This window comes from Canis aureus, chromosome 33 (assembly GCF_053574225.1).
Source record: "Canis aureus isolate CA01 chromosome 33, VMU_Caureus_v.1.0, whole genome shotgun sequence".
NCBI lineage: Eukaryota > Metazoa > Chordata > Mammalia > Carnivora > Canidae > Canis > Canis aureus.
This window is the reverse complement of record NC_135643.1, coordinates 7,042,731-7,058,118: the sequence shown is the minus strand read 5'-3', so window position 1 is coordinate 7,058,118 and position 15,388 is coordinate 7,042,731. Positions and strand designations below refer to the sequence as shown.

The 15,388-nt window shown below is 36.2% G+C and overlaps 1 protein-coding gene and 1 non-coding gene across 21 annotated transcripts in view; both read left to right on the top strand.

Moving 5' to 3' along the window:
* The window catches only part of SEC31A (SEC31 homolog A, COPII component), an 80,241-nt gene extending 65,350 nt beyond the window's left edge, over window positions 1–14,891 (top strand). For 10 of the 20 annotated variants that reach the window (XM_077882721.1, XM_077882717.1, XM_077882715.1 and 7 more), the window contains 5 exons: window positions 2,602–2,660; window positions 3,701–3,964; window positions 6,446–6,565; window positions 12,320–12,391; window positions 14,304–14,891. In XM_077882721.1, coding sequence (XP_077738847.1) covers window positions 2,602–2,660; window positions 3,701–3,964; window positions 6,446–6,565; window positions 12,320–12,391; window positions 14,304–14,483 — 695 coding nt within the window. In that variant the 3' untranslated portion in view covers window positions 14,484–14,891. Of the gene's footprint in view, window positions 1–977; window positions 1,017–2,601; window positions 2,661–3,700; window positions 3,965–6,445; window positions 6,566–12,319; window positions 12,392–14,303 lie in introns of all 20 variants that reach the window. The other 10 variants (XM_077882712.1, XM_077882707.1, XM_077882709.1 and 7 more) reach the window with 3 other exon arrangements.
* LOC144304425 (U6 spliceosomal RNA) lies at window positions 10,250–10,353 on the top strand. The gene has a single exon (XR_013371338.1). It is a non-coding gene; the product is annotated as a U6 spliceosomal RNA (small nuclear RNA).
* Window positions 14,892–15,388: the final 497 nt, after the last annotated feature.

The window sequence follows — 15,388 nt, the reverse complement described above, 5'->3', positions numbered from 1 at the left end:
GAATATAATCTACCTCCACTGCATACTTTTGATTTGAGATTGGGCCTGGCCTGACCCTGAATATCTGACCATTTTGGCATTGCTGTGTTAGTTTTCAGCCTTTTTTCCTCTTGTCCACTGCCAGAAACTTCAGTTCTCCTAAGTGGTTTTTGGAAGACCTGTACTAAACAGTCTGCAAATCCATATATTCTTACAGAAAAGACCATATAAAATGGTTACATATTTACTGGCCTATTGTCATTTATCTTCATATTCATAGTTTGACATGAATTCCATAAAATTACAGTTTCATCAGGATGCGGCTGCCCCCAGTTGCCTCCCAAATCTGGCAGTAAAGTGGCACTACCTTGCTAAGATTGTCTGATATTCTTTTCTTTAATAAGTACAGTGCTGAAGTCTGGCAGGACAGTGTAGAAAGCCTCCCATCGTTATTTAAATCCCTACTAAAAGAGGGCTTTGCCCAGCAAAGCATTGGCATTACTTGGGAGCTACCTGGAACAATAGAATCTCAGGCCTTTCCCTATACCTGGTGAATTAGAATCTGCATTTTAACAAGATCCTCAGTTGATTTTGATTGACAGCTTTAAGTAGTACAAAATGCTCTCCACCACACACACACACCCCCAGTGGTATTATTGATCAAATAGTAGGGGGAAAAAAATCCATGCAGACAGGGAAATATTATTTTAAATAGGCAGGAACAAAATTTTTTCTTAAACAAGTACCACAGCAAGAGTGATGTTTAAGAGTTAATTGAGAGTTAATTGAATCTGACACAACCTAAATGAATTCAATTTACCCAAAAACTGATTATTTTCTTAGGTATTTTTTGTGACTTGATAAAAAGAAATTTTTTTTCCTTATAAAATTCATTTGTTCTTTTTCGGGTTGATGGAGAAGAAGCAATTACAAAATGAGGAGTTTAGAATGTTTTTGATGCTAGTACTGTTTAAATGACTTCTACATTTTGTCTACAGAAAATCAGTATATGCAAGACCAGGCACCTATGTTGGAAGGTGAATTGGTTATAAAATATGTCTTTGGAAATTATGCAATCATTGAATATAGTTAATGAATGGACATTCACAATAATGCATGTGAAACTCAAAGTTGATATTCTAAATCTGATCAATCATTTTTTAATTTGACTTCCTAATCAAATCAAATCTTAGAGCTGATTGATTTAACATGGTGACCTAGTAGCTTCAAATCATTAAGATCTTCTATTTTATATGATCATAAAGACAATGACTATATCAAGATTGTCTTAAATAGGAGTAAGATTAGAAGGTGATGAGAGAGATTTGAATGATTTTCTGTGTATTACCAGAACCTTAAGAATTTAAGCAGATAGCAGCATATAGTTTAATATTTTGTGATTAGTTCTTGAGTGTTTTGAGGCTTATTTGGCTTTCTGTCTCCTAGTAAACTTGTAGAAAATTAATTCCATTTTTAATATCAAGACAAATGAAGGACGCCTGGCTGGCTCAGTCAGAACATGTGACTCTTGATCTCAGAGTCTTGAGTTTAAGCCACATGTTGGGTATTGAGATTACTAAAAAAATAAAATAAATTTCAAAAAAAGTAAGGCAAATGAGTGTATGGTGGTTAGAAGATACTGTTTTTTTAAAAAAATTTCTGTGGCATTATGTATGGATCACAGGTTTTTTGATCTGCTAAGCAATTTTGTTGTGATTTAATATCATGGATATCAATAAAACAAGTAAAAGGTAAAATACTGAAAGAATGTTTAATTTGTTGTAAGAAGAGTAATTTTTTGTCTTTAAACATACAAAAATCAATGAGATGTAAAATGATCACATTTTGATTTTAAAACTATCCTATTTCTGGCATGTTTTCTTTAAAGATACTGGCATTAAAGTACTTAATGAATGCTGCTACTGATGTCTGTTTTTCATTTTGAAATGAAGGTTTTGGGGGGTTTTTTAGGGGAAATTTACTAAAGTTGACTAAAGTTTAATTTTGTATTTGCTGCCAACCTGGAATTTGTTTTGTGGCATTAAAAAAGTCGTATCACAGATATTTAAGTACTTTCTATTGTATAAATTTCTAAGGCAAATATGATAAAAATTGCAGTGTAGTTGGGACTTTTTTTTAACAATGTTTCTACTATATGGATGATTTGCTTATATTGAATTGCTCCCTCGGGAAATAGGAAATTGTTACTTTTATTCTTTTCTGTATGTTGAATATAGCAAAAGCATTTTTTATTCTTTATTTTTTAGCAGACTCAAGTTATTTATTTTTTCTTTATTAGGAGAAAATTCCTAACTGATCTTGAAGGTTATACATCAATGTAGACTTTAATAAAGACTTCACTATCCCTAAATTTAGTACAGTTCTTTCACTTTAAATGAAATAATACCAAATTACCTTGCCTACTAATCCAAGGCCTGTAAATATTTGGAGGAATGAGTTTGAGAATCCAGGGCCACAGGGTGATCCCCAGAGCTCAGCTGGTAAAACTTTTGTGATAGTTATCTTTGGGGTTAAGGCAGAATTTTTAATGTAAGATGGATATAATTGAGTTTTCTTCTTTTCAGAATTCTAAAGGAAAATGCCCTTTATTATCTGTTATAGGTCCTCAGAATGGTTGGAATGATCCTCCAGCTTTGAACAGAGTACCCAAGAAGAAGAAGGTACTAGAAAAAGATGTCCATCCAGTTGCCTGCAGATGTTCTGTTGATCACATAGCCATCTGGAACACATCACTTTTTTCACTAATCCTTTTAAAAGCAAAGCTTACTGACTGAGAGGTTTAGAGTGTATTTTAGCTTGCATCTTCTCCATGAAGGGAAGGAAAGGAAAGAAAAAACCAAACAAAACAAAACAACCAATATGGTGGTGTGAATTTAACTCCCATTAGAAGACCAGATGTAAATTCCTGACAAGTCTCTTACAAAGAATAGGAAACAAAATTTTCCAATGATTTTTTTTTTCTCTTTGGGTTACTTTGGTCTTTGGTTTCCAGCAATAGTCATGAATTTGGTAATTATATTTTGGACTATTTTGTCTATCACATATAGTATGAGTGAAGAAATAATCTTGTAGCTGAACACTGTTTAAATGTCAGTAACTGTTGAGAGCTGATGGACACAAGAAAAGATTAAGATTCTTCTTTCCTCAAACATTTCTACTTTTCTTTTTTCTTTTTTTACTTCTGGCAGTCTTTCCTTAAATATAGTAATGAGAGGTCATAACAATAAAATTGGGAGGCACTAAATGAACAAAAATCCCTAAAATTTAGGTTCGTGATAATCAGAAGTTTAATCTGCTACTTTTAATATGATTGAATTGACAGGTAATATCAACTTAGTGATCTAGGAAAAGGGGTATTACATCCTGATCACATTAAATACAAACATACATTTGGCATATCTGATTTCACTATTGCTAGATATAATTCTCTAGACTTTGACATCCTCTTTCAAAACAGCATGTTTTGGCTCTCCATATGAGAAGAAGTGTGGAAGACAAAGAGGAAACTGAGAAGTCCAGTTTTTGAGCTCTCCACCCCTCTTAGCCAGATCGCCTCTGCTTTTAGGTTTACTCTAGAATTGCATAAAAGTTCATTTGAAAAAAGTATTCTATTTTTTAAAAAACTTTTAAACCTTATTTAAAGGTGAGGAAATAATTCTTTTTCTTATACTTAGTGTCTTTTATTTCTGTCTTTTAAAAGATGCCTGAAAACTTTATGCCTCCTGTTCCCATCACATCACCAATCATGAACCCTTTGGGTGATCCCCAGTCACAGATGCTGCCGCAACAGCCTTCAGCTCCCGTACCTCTGTCGAGCCAAGCTTCGTTTCCACAGCCACATCTTGCAGGTGGCCAGACATTCCATGGCATACAGCAACCCCTTGGTCAACCAGGCATGCCATCATCTTTCTCCAAGCCCAATATTGAAGGTGCCCCAGGGGCTCCTATTGGAAATACCATACAGGTAACAGTGAATCTGCGAAGGTGGAATGTAGAGATGGCTCTATTTAGTTCTTTTTTTTTTTAATGTGTTAACTTCCTTTATTAATGAACATCTAAATTTGGTTTCAATTAAGACAACCTAAATAAAAAATAGTAACCCTTCTTTTAAGATTGATCATGCATGGGTATTATTTTTCACTTACATGGCCATAAACTTTGGCTCATATATTTGCTTATGTATGTTCACACTAACTTGACAGTTGCAGTATTTCATTTGACCTAATCAGGAGCCACAATTTAAGATCAATTGAATTCCGTATTTTCAGCCAAGCTTGCTAAACAGAAGCTATTTTCAAAGGTATTTCCCTTTAAAATATAAAATAAAAATGTAATGAGTTGTATTTTTTCTTGTGTAAGAGCTGGTAATATACAGCCTATCTTCAGGTGGAGCTATAAATTTGTACCTGCTTTTCACAGATAAGCAACTAGTCAGCTGGCAGGGTTCTAGACAATGAAAAATCACATATAACTGATTTAGACATATAAAGATAAACATTTTGATTTGTTCATGAAAAGTGAAGAGCTTGGGTCAAAGTTAACATAAGAAGAGGAAACAAATCCTTGTCCAGAGTGTAAAACTAGTTCTATTTTTGTCTTTGATTCATTGAAGTCAAATTTATAAAGTTATATCTCTATCACAAGGGTATACTTTACTATTAAGAGAGAGTTCTGCCTAAGGAACTTCTAAATATTAAAAGTTGCATTATAAAAACCAGTGTTTTGATGGAGGTAGGAGGACTGACTTCTTTCCACAGGAATATAAATTATAAAGATCCATTGCTAATTTTTTTTAAATGATTACAAGTCTATGCTATTTTAGGAAGCTACCCAGCCATTCACTTTTGTTTAGACATGGGGTTCCCATGCTGTACTCATTTAGACCAGAACCTCAGTTACCATCAGAAGGGAAAGCTGCACAGGGAATGCTTGTTTAGCCAGGCCATTATATACTTGGCTACCTGGATGTCTCTGAGGCACCTCACACTCAACATTTCTAAAACCCTATTCATAGTCATCCTCCCAAACCCAGTCCTTAAAACTTGGTGTTTCTTGTTTCTGTGAACTGCACTGTAATCCTTTCTATTTAATCTGGCCAAAAACCTGGGCATTGTCTTTATACTCTTTTTCCTTCAATCCCTCTTTCAAATCTATCCCTAAGTTGTATTGATAGCATTTTAAAATTTTTCTCAAATCCCTGGTCTATACTAAAGTCTGGGCTATGCCGCCTTCATCTCAGGTCTTCAGCAGTGCAGGAGCCTCTAACTGGTCTGCCTTTGACTGATCTATCTGGTCTTGTTTCTGCTTTGCTTAAAACATTGCTCTCCAGATAAAGACCAAAATATTTTACATTGCCGGGAAGCTATCAGTTTCATACTTCTCCTTGCTGTCTCTCTGCCCCAGCTACACTAGCCTCCTTTTAGTCCCCTTGTCATGATGTCATGATCCTTCCTTTATACAAGTTCTTCCTTTGACTGGAAGGCTTCTCCTTTCCCATTTAACTGGTTAACTCTTACTTGTCCTTCTGATAAAATTTCCTGAAGAGAGCTTTCCCCTCAGTTCAATTCCAGTTATAATGTCTGTTGGTTCCTTAACATTAACTTCTTAACATTAAATAAGCAATTAAATAGCAATACAGTTGCTATTTTAAGTGTATTAATGTAATGTATTAAGTGTATTTTAAGTGTATTAATGACATTCTATTTTTTAACTTTTTTCAAGTAACATCTTCATTAAGATATAAATGTCTGTAAAGTTTTTGTTTTATGACACTTTAAAACGTTCTTTTTCTTTATTAGCCTATAAACTGCCAGAGAGCTGAGATCACTTCTGAATTGGCTTGCAAATACATAGCCAGTGCCTGGCACATAATTGCCTAATATTTTTTGAATGAATGAACTAATAAATCAGAACTTTAAAAACTTAAACATGCCTTCTTTGTTTTTCCAGCTATGCATTCAGTAACATGGTGGTCTCTTCAATTCCAACTTTTGACTTAATCTTGCAGTTTGATGATAGCCCAGTTACCAACCTCCAAAAGTAAACCAAAGACTAGAAGAATGCCAAGATAAATGAGCCAACAAGCAGAGCAAGCAGCCACTCTAACTAGCCAAACTTTTTAAATGCCTGTTCTTTTTATTTCCTACTGGCTGTCTACTTTGCACCAGATACATACTGTAGTGATCAGCATATGTTCTATAATTGATCAGATACTTTATATCCAGTTCTGTTTTTGAAAATCAAAGCTGTAGAAGCCTGTACCTTCTACTGAATATGTGATTTTCATTTTACTTATCCCAAGGGATTTCACATGTTAATTTGTCATTTGATTTTAACAGCCTATCTACAAGGTAGTTAGTTGGTTTCTCTTTGTCACACTTTTAGGGCTTTGTGTATAGGTAGTTTCTGGTCATTTCTGGTCATTTTATGATATTATTTCTTCCAGCATGTGCAGTCTTTGCCAACAGAAAAAATTACCAAAAAACCTATTCCAGATGAGCACCTCATTCTGAAGACCACATTTGAGGATCTTATTCAGCGCTGTCTCTCTTCAGCCACAGATCCCGTATGTATTTTTTTCTCATATTTTGCTTATTTAAAATAATCTCATTTATGGAGCTCTTCTGTAATTGCACAGAGTCTTACAAGATACACTTTAGAAGTTTGTACAATAGTAGTAAAACTAGCATTTATATAGTTTGCTTTACATATAAAGATGTATTATAATTTCTATTATATATAAATAATTTAATCCTCACAATAACCCCAGGGTTATTTGTCATCTTTATTTTATAGATGACCAAATTAAGGCAAAAAAGCAGTTAAGTAATACCCAAGGTCAGAGCCAGAATTCAAACACAGTTTGGGTCCAGAATTTATGCTCTCAGCCACTATCCTGTATTGCCTCTCATCAGCAAACCTCATGTTTGGCACTTAAATAGAACAGAATGGTGGTGTGTAAGAAATTCAAGTTTGAAAAAAAAAAAAAATTCAAGTTTGGGCTTTCTGAGTTTAGATCAAAGTTTTTAAAAGTAGATAGATAATCTTATGTATAACTTTGCAAAAATCTTGGGACACCTAGGTGGCTCAGTGGTTGAGCGTCTGCCTTCGGCCCAGGGCATGATCCTGGAGTCCCAGAATTGAGTCCCACATCAGGCTTCCTGCATAGAGCCTGCTTCTCCCTTTGCCTTTGTCTGTCTGTCTGTCTGTGTCTCTCTCTCTCTCTCTCTCTCTCTGTCTCTCATGAATAAATAAAATCTTTAAAAAAAAAAAAACTTAAAAAAATTGTTTTAGGTATTAGAGTCGTATTCATAGTTAAAGCAACTGGTTTTATTAGTTTACCTAGAGGATGCCTGTGTATTGGCAACAACAAAAATCCTACAAAGCTGGTCTTGTTTTATATGAAATTTCAATTTTCTGCCAACAAACATTGAATATATTTATCCACTGGCCACTTGTCTGCTTGAAAAACAGCTTCTGGAATTTGTTGTTTCATAAAACATTGAGTATTAACATGTGCAGCTTTCTTCTGGTCTTTTGGAAGGCTATTCCCTGTGTTAAATGTGTCAGGAAAGCAGAAGCAGGGAAAGGTTAACATAAACCTTCGTGCCTAGCATTCTGGAAGTGATGGAAGCACTAAGCAAGGAACAACGAGCAGATGAAGCAGTCTAGCATACACTGTCCCCTGTGAACACCTCCAAACAGGGCACATTCAAAAATAGAAGAGTCCTAATAAAAATGAAGGAAAACTCCAGCCCTCCTTCAGACATGAGTCAGTATAGAGCGGTTGATAAGACACCTAGTACACAACCCAGCTCAATAAATTTTTGTTGAGTTTAAACTCCTCTGTGTCAGCATATCATCTTCATTCTGGGTCCAAAGGAGCCTTGGGCAGAAGAGAACCACAAAAGACAAACTGTTCCTATAATTCCTATAAATAGGGGAGAAGTCCTAATAGCCTGTTCTGTCCAGCTGACTCTGCCACTGGGGTAGGGCTTCTTCAGGTAGGTAGATGAGATTAGCTTTGAGCAGGGACTGTCAGGGTTCCCCTCCATACAAATCCTTTTAATCACTAGCTGGAATCATTTTTGTGATATGGCTTTATTCCTCTTTTTACTTATGTCCAGACACCACCATAATTTTACAGCATGACTTAGTTTGTAATGTTATCCTTGATAGTGTCATCTCTTCCTCTCTCCTTTTTTTTTTTTAATTCATTCTAGGTGTATAATATATTGATTCAACAATTCTGTGCATTACTCAGTGCTCATCATGATAAGTGTACTCATTATCCTGATCACCTATTTCACCCATCCCACCCACCTTCCCTGTGGGAAATGGAAAACATCATATTATTTTCTATAGTTTAGAGTCTGTTCCTTGGTTTGTCTCTGTCTCTCTCTCTCTCTTTTCCCTTTGGTAGTTTATTCTGTTTCTTAAATTCCACATATGAGTGAAATCATATATTTGTCTTTCTCTGAATGACTTATTTGATTTAGCATTGTACCCTCTAAGCTCCATTCATGTTATTGCAAATAGCAAGATTTCATTCTTTTTATGACTGAATGATATTCTGTTGTATATATATACCACATCTTCTTTATCCATTCATCTATTGATAGACATTTGGGTTGCTTCCACAATTTGGCTATTGTAAATAATGCTACAGTAAACATAGGGGTTCATGTATCCCTTTGAATTGGCATTTTGTATTTTGGGGGTAAATATCCAATAATGCACTTGCTAAATCATAGGGTAGTTCTGTTTTTAACTTTTTGAGGAACCTCCAGACTGTTTTTCAGAGTGGCTGCACCAGTTTGCATTCCTACTAATAGTGAAAGAGGATTTCTTTTTCTCTACATCTTCAACAACACTATGTTCTTTCTTGTGTTTCTGATTCTAGCCATTCTGACAGGTGTGAGGTGCTATCTCACTATAGCTTTGATTTGTATTTCCCTGATGATCAGTGATGTTGAGCATCCTTTCATGTGTATGTTGACCACCTATGTCTTCTTTGAAGAAATATCATTCATGTCTTCTGCCCATTTTTTAACTGGATTTTTTTTTTAAGATTTTATTTATTCATGAGAGACACAGAGAGAGGGAGAAACATAGGCAGAAAGAGAAGCAGGCTCTTTGCAGGGAGCCCGACAGGGACTCGATCCTTTCATGCCCTGAGCCAAAGGCAGAAGCTGAACTGCTGAGCCACCCAGGCATCCCTTAATTGGATTATTTTTGAGGGAGTGTTGAGTTATATCAGTTCTTTATATATTTTGGATACTAACCCTTTATCAGATATGTCATTTGCAAATATCCCATTCAGTAGGCTATTGGCTGCTGGTTTTGTTTATTGTTTCTTTCACTGTGCAGAAGCTTTTTATTTTGACGTCCCAATAGTTTATTTTTGTTTTTATTTCCCTTGCCTGAGGAGACATGTCTAGAAAAATGTTGCTCTGGCTGATGTCAGAGAAATTACTGCCTGTGCTCTCTCCTAAGATTTTTATGGTTTCAAGTCTCACATGTAGGTCCTTAATCCATTTTGAGTTTACTTTTGTTTATGGTTTGAGAAAATGGTCCAGTTTCATTCTTTTGCATGTAGCTGTCTAGTTTCCCCAGCACCATTTGTTGAAAAGACTGTTTTTTCCAATTGCATATTCTTGCCTCCTTTGTAGAAGACTAATTGACCATGTAATACATGTGGAATTTTTCTGGATTTTCTATTCCGTTTCATTGATCTGTATGTATTTTTGTGCCAGTACCATTCTGTCTTGATTACTACAGCTTTGTAATGTAACTTGAAGTCCAGAATTGTGACACCTTCAGCTTTGCTGTTCTTTTTCAAGATTGCTTTTGCTATTTGGGGCCTTTTGTGGTTCTATACAAATTTTAGGATTATTCTGGTTCTGTGAAAAATGGTGTTGGTAAGTTGATACAGCAAAATAAAAAAAAAAATCTTTCATGGGTGGCTCAGTCATGTGAGCATCCAACTCCTGATTTTGGCTTAGGTCATGATCTCAGGGTCATGATATCAAGCCCCAAGTCAGGCTCCATGCTCAGTGCAGAGTCTGCTCGAGATTTTTTTCCTTCTCCCTCTGCCCCTCCCCGCCTTCTCACACACATGCTCTCTCTCTCTCAAATAAATAAATCTTTTAAAAAAATCATTCACCAAAAAACAAAAAAATCATTCACCACAATCAAGTAGGATTTATTCCCTAGATGCAAGGGTTGTTCAGTATTCATAAATCAATCATTGCTCATTTCGGCAGCACATATACTAAAATTGGACCAATAGAAAGATTAGCATGGCCCCTGCACGAGGATGACATAGAAATTCATGAATATTCATAGACCAATCAATGTGATGCATCACATCCACAAGAGAAAGGATAAAAACTACACAGTCATTTTCATAGATGCAGAAAAAGCATTTGAGGGATCCCTGGGTGGCGCAGCGGTTTAGCGCCTGCCTTTGGCCCCGGGCGCAATCCTGGAGAACCGGGATCGAATCCCACATTGGGCTCCCGGTGCATGGAGCCTGCTTCTCCCTCTGCCTATGTCTCCGCCTCTCTCTCTCTCTCAATGTGTGACTATCATAAATAAATAAAAATTTTAAAAAATAAAATAAAAAATAAAATCCCCCATGTCTTTAAAAAAAAAAGAAAAAGCATTTGACAAAGTACAAAATCCATTCATGATAAAAGCCCTCAACAAAGTTGATGTTAGAGGAAACATACCTCAACATAATAAAAACCTTAAATGAAAACCCACAGTTAGCATCATACTCAGTGGGCAAAAACTCAGGAACTTTTTCCTTTCCCCTCGTGTCTGACACATTGACATTCCTTCCTCCAACATACCAAGAGCATGTCAGCATGGACAACTTTGTACTTGCTGCTCCTTCTTTTTTTTTTTTTTTTAGATGGGTTCCTTTTTTTTTTTTTTTTTTTTAAGATTTTATTTATCCATTCATAGAGACACAGAGAGAGAGAGAAGCAGAGACACAGGCAGAGGGAGAAGCAGGCTCCATGCAGGGAGCCTGACATGGGACTCGATCCCGGGACTCCAGGATCATGCCCTGGGCTGAAGGCAGCGCTAAACCACTGAGCCACCCGAGCTGCCCCTTGCTGCTCCTTCTGCCTGGAATTCTTCCCTCACATAACTGTATTACTCACTCCACATGTGCTGTAGGCTTCTGCTCAAATGTCTCAGTAGCTATCTGGCCTTTCTTTACCACCTCACACTCCCAACACGTCTAGCCCCTCACTCTATTAAACTTTTTTTCATGGCATTCGTCATCATCTCATATACAGCATATTGTTTATTTTGTATCTTTTTCCCACCCAATAGAATTTGAGGTCCATGAGACATAAGCATTAATATTAAATATTAATATTTATTAATATTGAAGAACAATGTCACTTCTAAGGCTGTTGCATAATGTACATCATTAGATTAATCACATTGTAATTGAAACCTTTAATTTTAGTTTTAGAGTAGTTTTCTCTCACTATACTTCTAGTATGAGGAGTGGGAGGTAGGAGGACTCTGATTTAAGAACTCATTTTACTACTTTGCTCTTAGTAATCTTAAGCCACCAGAAGGTAATTTTCTTTGTGTTTTAAAAGCTCAGCAAGAGGGGCACCTGGGTGGCTCAGTTGGTTAAGAGTCTAATTTGTAATCTTAACTTAGGTCTTAATCTTGGGGGTCATGAGTTCAAGCCCCAAGTTGGGCTACATGCTGGGCATGGAGCCTACTTTAAAAAAAAAAAAAAAAAAAAGCTCAGGAAGAAGCAAGATTAAACATGCCACATATGACTAATTATATAAGTAATATTTTTGAAAGGTTAAAATAAGATTCCAGTTCACCTCTATGTTTGCCTGCTAGCACCCATATTTTACAGTAACTCCTTAGATGATTTTTTTTGTTGTTTTTTTTTTCATTTTTTTATTTTTTATTTTTTTTAATCTTTTTTTGTAATACAGTAACTCACTACTGCTTCCAGATGGCCCTTCTTGTTGCTTGTAGATAATGTAGTTATACATGCACACACCTTGTCAGCAGGCTTACAGTCCACATGAAATCCAACCACTACTCCATTTTATACTCCAGAAGGAAGCCCCTTATGCTCCTACCCTTCCCCCATTAATAGATTACTGAACTTTGTCTATTCAAGTTTCTGAATCATAGTTGCCTCCATTTCTTTATAATATGAAGCTGTTCAGCATCATGAGTGTAAGGGTTAGTGAAATGAGATAGGATGAGGTCTTTGGATAAAAGTTAAATATTCAAATATAACACATCTGTTTTTCCTCTCCCACAGCAAACCAAGAGGAAACTAGATGATGCCAGCAAACGCTTGGAGTTTCTGTATGATAAACTTAGGGAACAGACAGTAAGTTTGTGGGGAAAAAGTAGGATTTATGATAATCATTTATTCCTAGTTGCTAGTAAATAAGCATGTCATAAGCACTCATATGTAATATATTTGGAGGCAAAATTGTGATGACAGTTACAGAATGGGCTCTCTCTAGCTGAATCATAAATATCATTTATTGGGAATGTGTGTGTGTTTGTGAGGTAGGGGTGCAATTTTAACTCTTCTTCTAACAAAAGAGCACAGCCTGGGTGGCTCAGTGGTTTAGCGCTGCCTTCAGCCCAGGGCGTGATACTGGAGACCCAGGATCAAGTCCCATGTCGAGCTCCCTGCATGGACCTGCTTCTCCCTCTGCCTGTGTCTCTGCCTCTCTGCCTCTCTGTGTCTTTCATGAATTAATAATAAAACCTTAAAAAATAATAATATAAAATATTATTCATGAATGAATAATAAAATCTTAAAAAAAAAAAAAAACAGTAGAAATAAGGGCAGCCCGGGTGGCTCAGCGGTTTAGCGCCGCCTTCAGCCCAAGGCCTGATCCTGGAGACCAGGGATCGAGTCCCACGTCAGTCTCCCTGCATGGAGCCTACTTCTCCCTCTGCCTGTGTCTCTGCCTCCCTCTCTCTCTCTCTCTCTCTCTCTCTGTCTCTCTCTGTCTCTCATGAATAAATAAATAATAAAATCTTTAAAAAAAAAAAAAAAGAAGAGTAGAAATAATAATCTGGCTTGTATTGACCCTAAAGTAACTGGCCTTTTGTTCACTTTAATTGCATTTCAACATTCTTCTTCTCCATTCCTTACATGAATCTCATCAGATAAAAATAACCATTTATCTCATGAGAACCAAACCAAAGAAAATTGTAACAGTGGAAGTGGTGTGGTCCATGGACTGATCCAAAATAAGTTCTTCCCTCAAAAGTTTGGGCATATAACCCAAGTAAGGACATGGGGCAGGGGTGAACAAACAGCTATAGCTTTTATGGTTTTAAGAGATGGTAAGATTACAAAAAGCAGTTAAAAATTGATAAATTCAGTACTGATGGAGGGCTGTTGCGCTACAAATACAGGTAGACTACAAGTTCAGTATCTCTATTTAGACACTGTATTAAAATAAATTGGGCCCTTACTTTGAGATAAGTGATTAAGAACCTTTTTTTTTTTTTAATTTTTTTTTTAATTTATTTATGATAGTCACACAGAGAGAGAGAGAGAGGCAGAGACACAGGCAGAGGGAGAAGCAGGCTCCATGCACCGGGAGCCCAATGTGGGATTCGATCCCGGGTCTCCAGGATCACGCCCTGGGCCAAAGGCAGGCGCTAAACCGCTGCGCCACCCAGGGATCCCGATTAAGAACCTTTAAATTGGGACGCCTGGGTGGCTTGGCGGTTGAGCGTCTGCCTTTGGCTCAGGGCATGATCCTGGTCCCAGGATCGGGTCCTGTGTTGGGCTCCCCTTGAGGAGCCTGATTCTCTCTGCCTGTGTCTCTGCCTCTCTCTCTCTGTGTCTCTCATGAATAAATAAATAAAATCTTTTAAAAAAGAAAGAAAGAAAAGAACCTTTAAATTCATATGCATGGGAAAAGTTTTAAAAGGTGTGAGGCTGTATCTAAAATATTTGAAGAATTAAAGCTCTTAAGTGGAGAAAGACATTAGTATTTCAGCCTGGGGGAGGAAAGCTTGGCTTCTTTTCTATAGAAAAATACCTGATTCATACATGTTCATAATTCATAATAATTTACTTACATAAATCATTTGTCATGGTTCTACCTTATACCTTAAAGAGTTGCTTGGTCCAAGAAACTATTTCTAGAAAAGCTAAATGGTTTATTTGCTTTTTTATATTTGTTTCAATCTCCTTTTAAATATAAGGGCTTATGGGACATTATTCCTTAATCTACTAATTTTTCCTCTTGATTCTACCTTTATTTCAGCTTTCACCCACAATCATCAATGGTCTACACAGCATTGCGAGAAGCATTGAATCGCGAAACTACTCAGAAGGATTGACTATCCATACCCACATCGTTAGCACCAGCAACTTCAGTGAGACCTCAGCTTTCATGCCAGTTCTCAAAGTCGTTCTCACCCAGGCCAATAAGCTGGGTGTCTAAAAGGACATCTTTACTCCCAGCCCAGCCATTTTTCCAAAGAAACATATTTTAAAAAATGTTAAGATATGGACCAATCCTCATTAGCATGTTTCCATAGCAGCCAGTCAAGAGCATTTACACTATTTCTGCAGATAATACTTACTTTAGAACTGCTCAAAACCCAGGTGCTTTCTTTTGTTTTAATCTTTTATTGCTCATGATGATTTTCATATTCTGCAAATAGTGTATTTCCTGGATTACACATAGTGTGTTTTCCTGAAGTATTCTGATAAAATGTGGTTTTTAAAACCTCAGTATACTTTTTGGAAAAGGAGCATCTGGTTATGCATAAAACAGAGCTAAAACCTAAGTTTCTTTCGTGTCCTCCCTACTTCCTCCATGTCAATCAGATTAAAGTATGTAATCCTATTTTATGTGTATGTAGTCTTTTTTTTTAAACAACTGCTCACAGTTTAGTTTAATCCCTATTTTTTGTGTCTTTGGCTTCACTCCGGTTCTGAACAAATAACTAAATCTAGAGGTTTACATAGATTTTAGCAAAGATTAATGAAGAGTGGGATCACTAGCTTTAAATATCCAATGGAAAAGACTGATTTTTTTGTTCTGTGGAATACATTGGACTTTTTTCTATTAATGTTTTCAATATTCTGCTTGAGTTTTAAGATTGAATTATCTCCATTTTATATTTAGAATTTGTTCATCCATTTTTTTAAAAGTCACACAGAGCCCTGGTGTTTAAGTTTAGAAGGAAAACTTTAATTTCTGTCACCTCCTGAATCAAAGGCAGCTATTTTTCAGGCAGTTTTTCTGTCAAGTGATTTTTTTATAATTTGTCTTAACAGTATGGTAAACAAAAGATAATGGTCCCCATAAAGTCTTGAGAATTAGATACTAATAATTCTTCA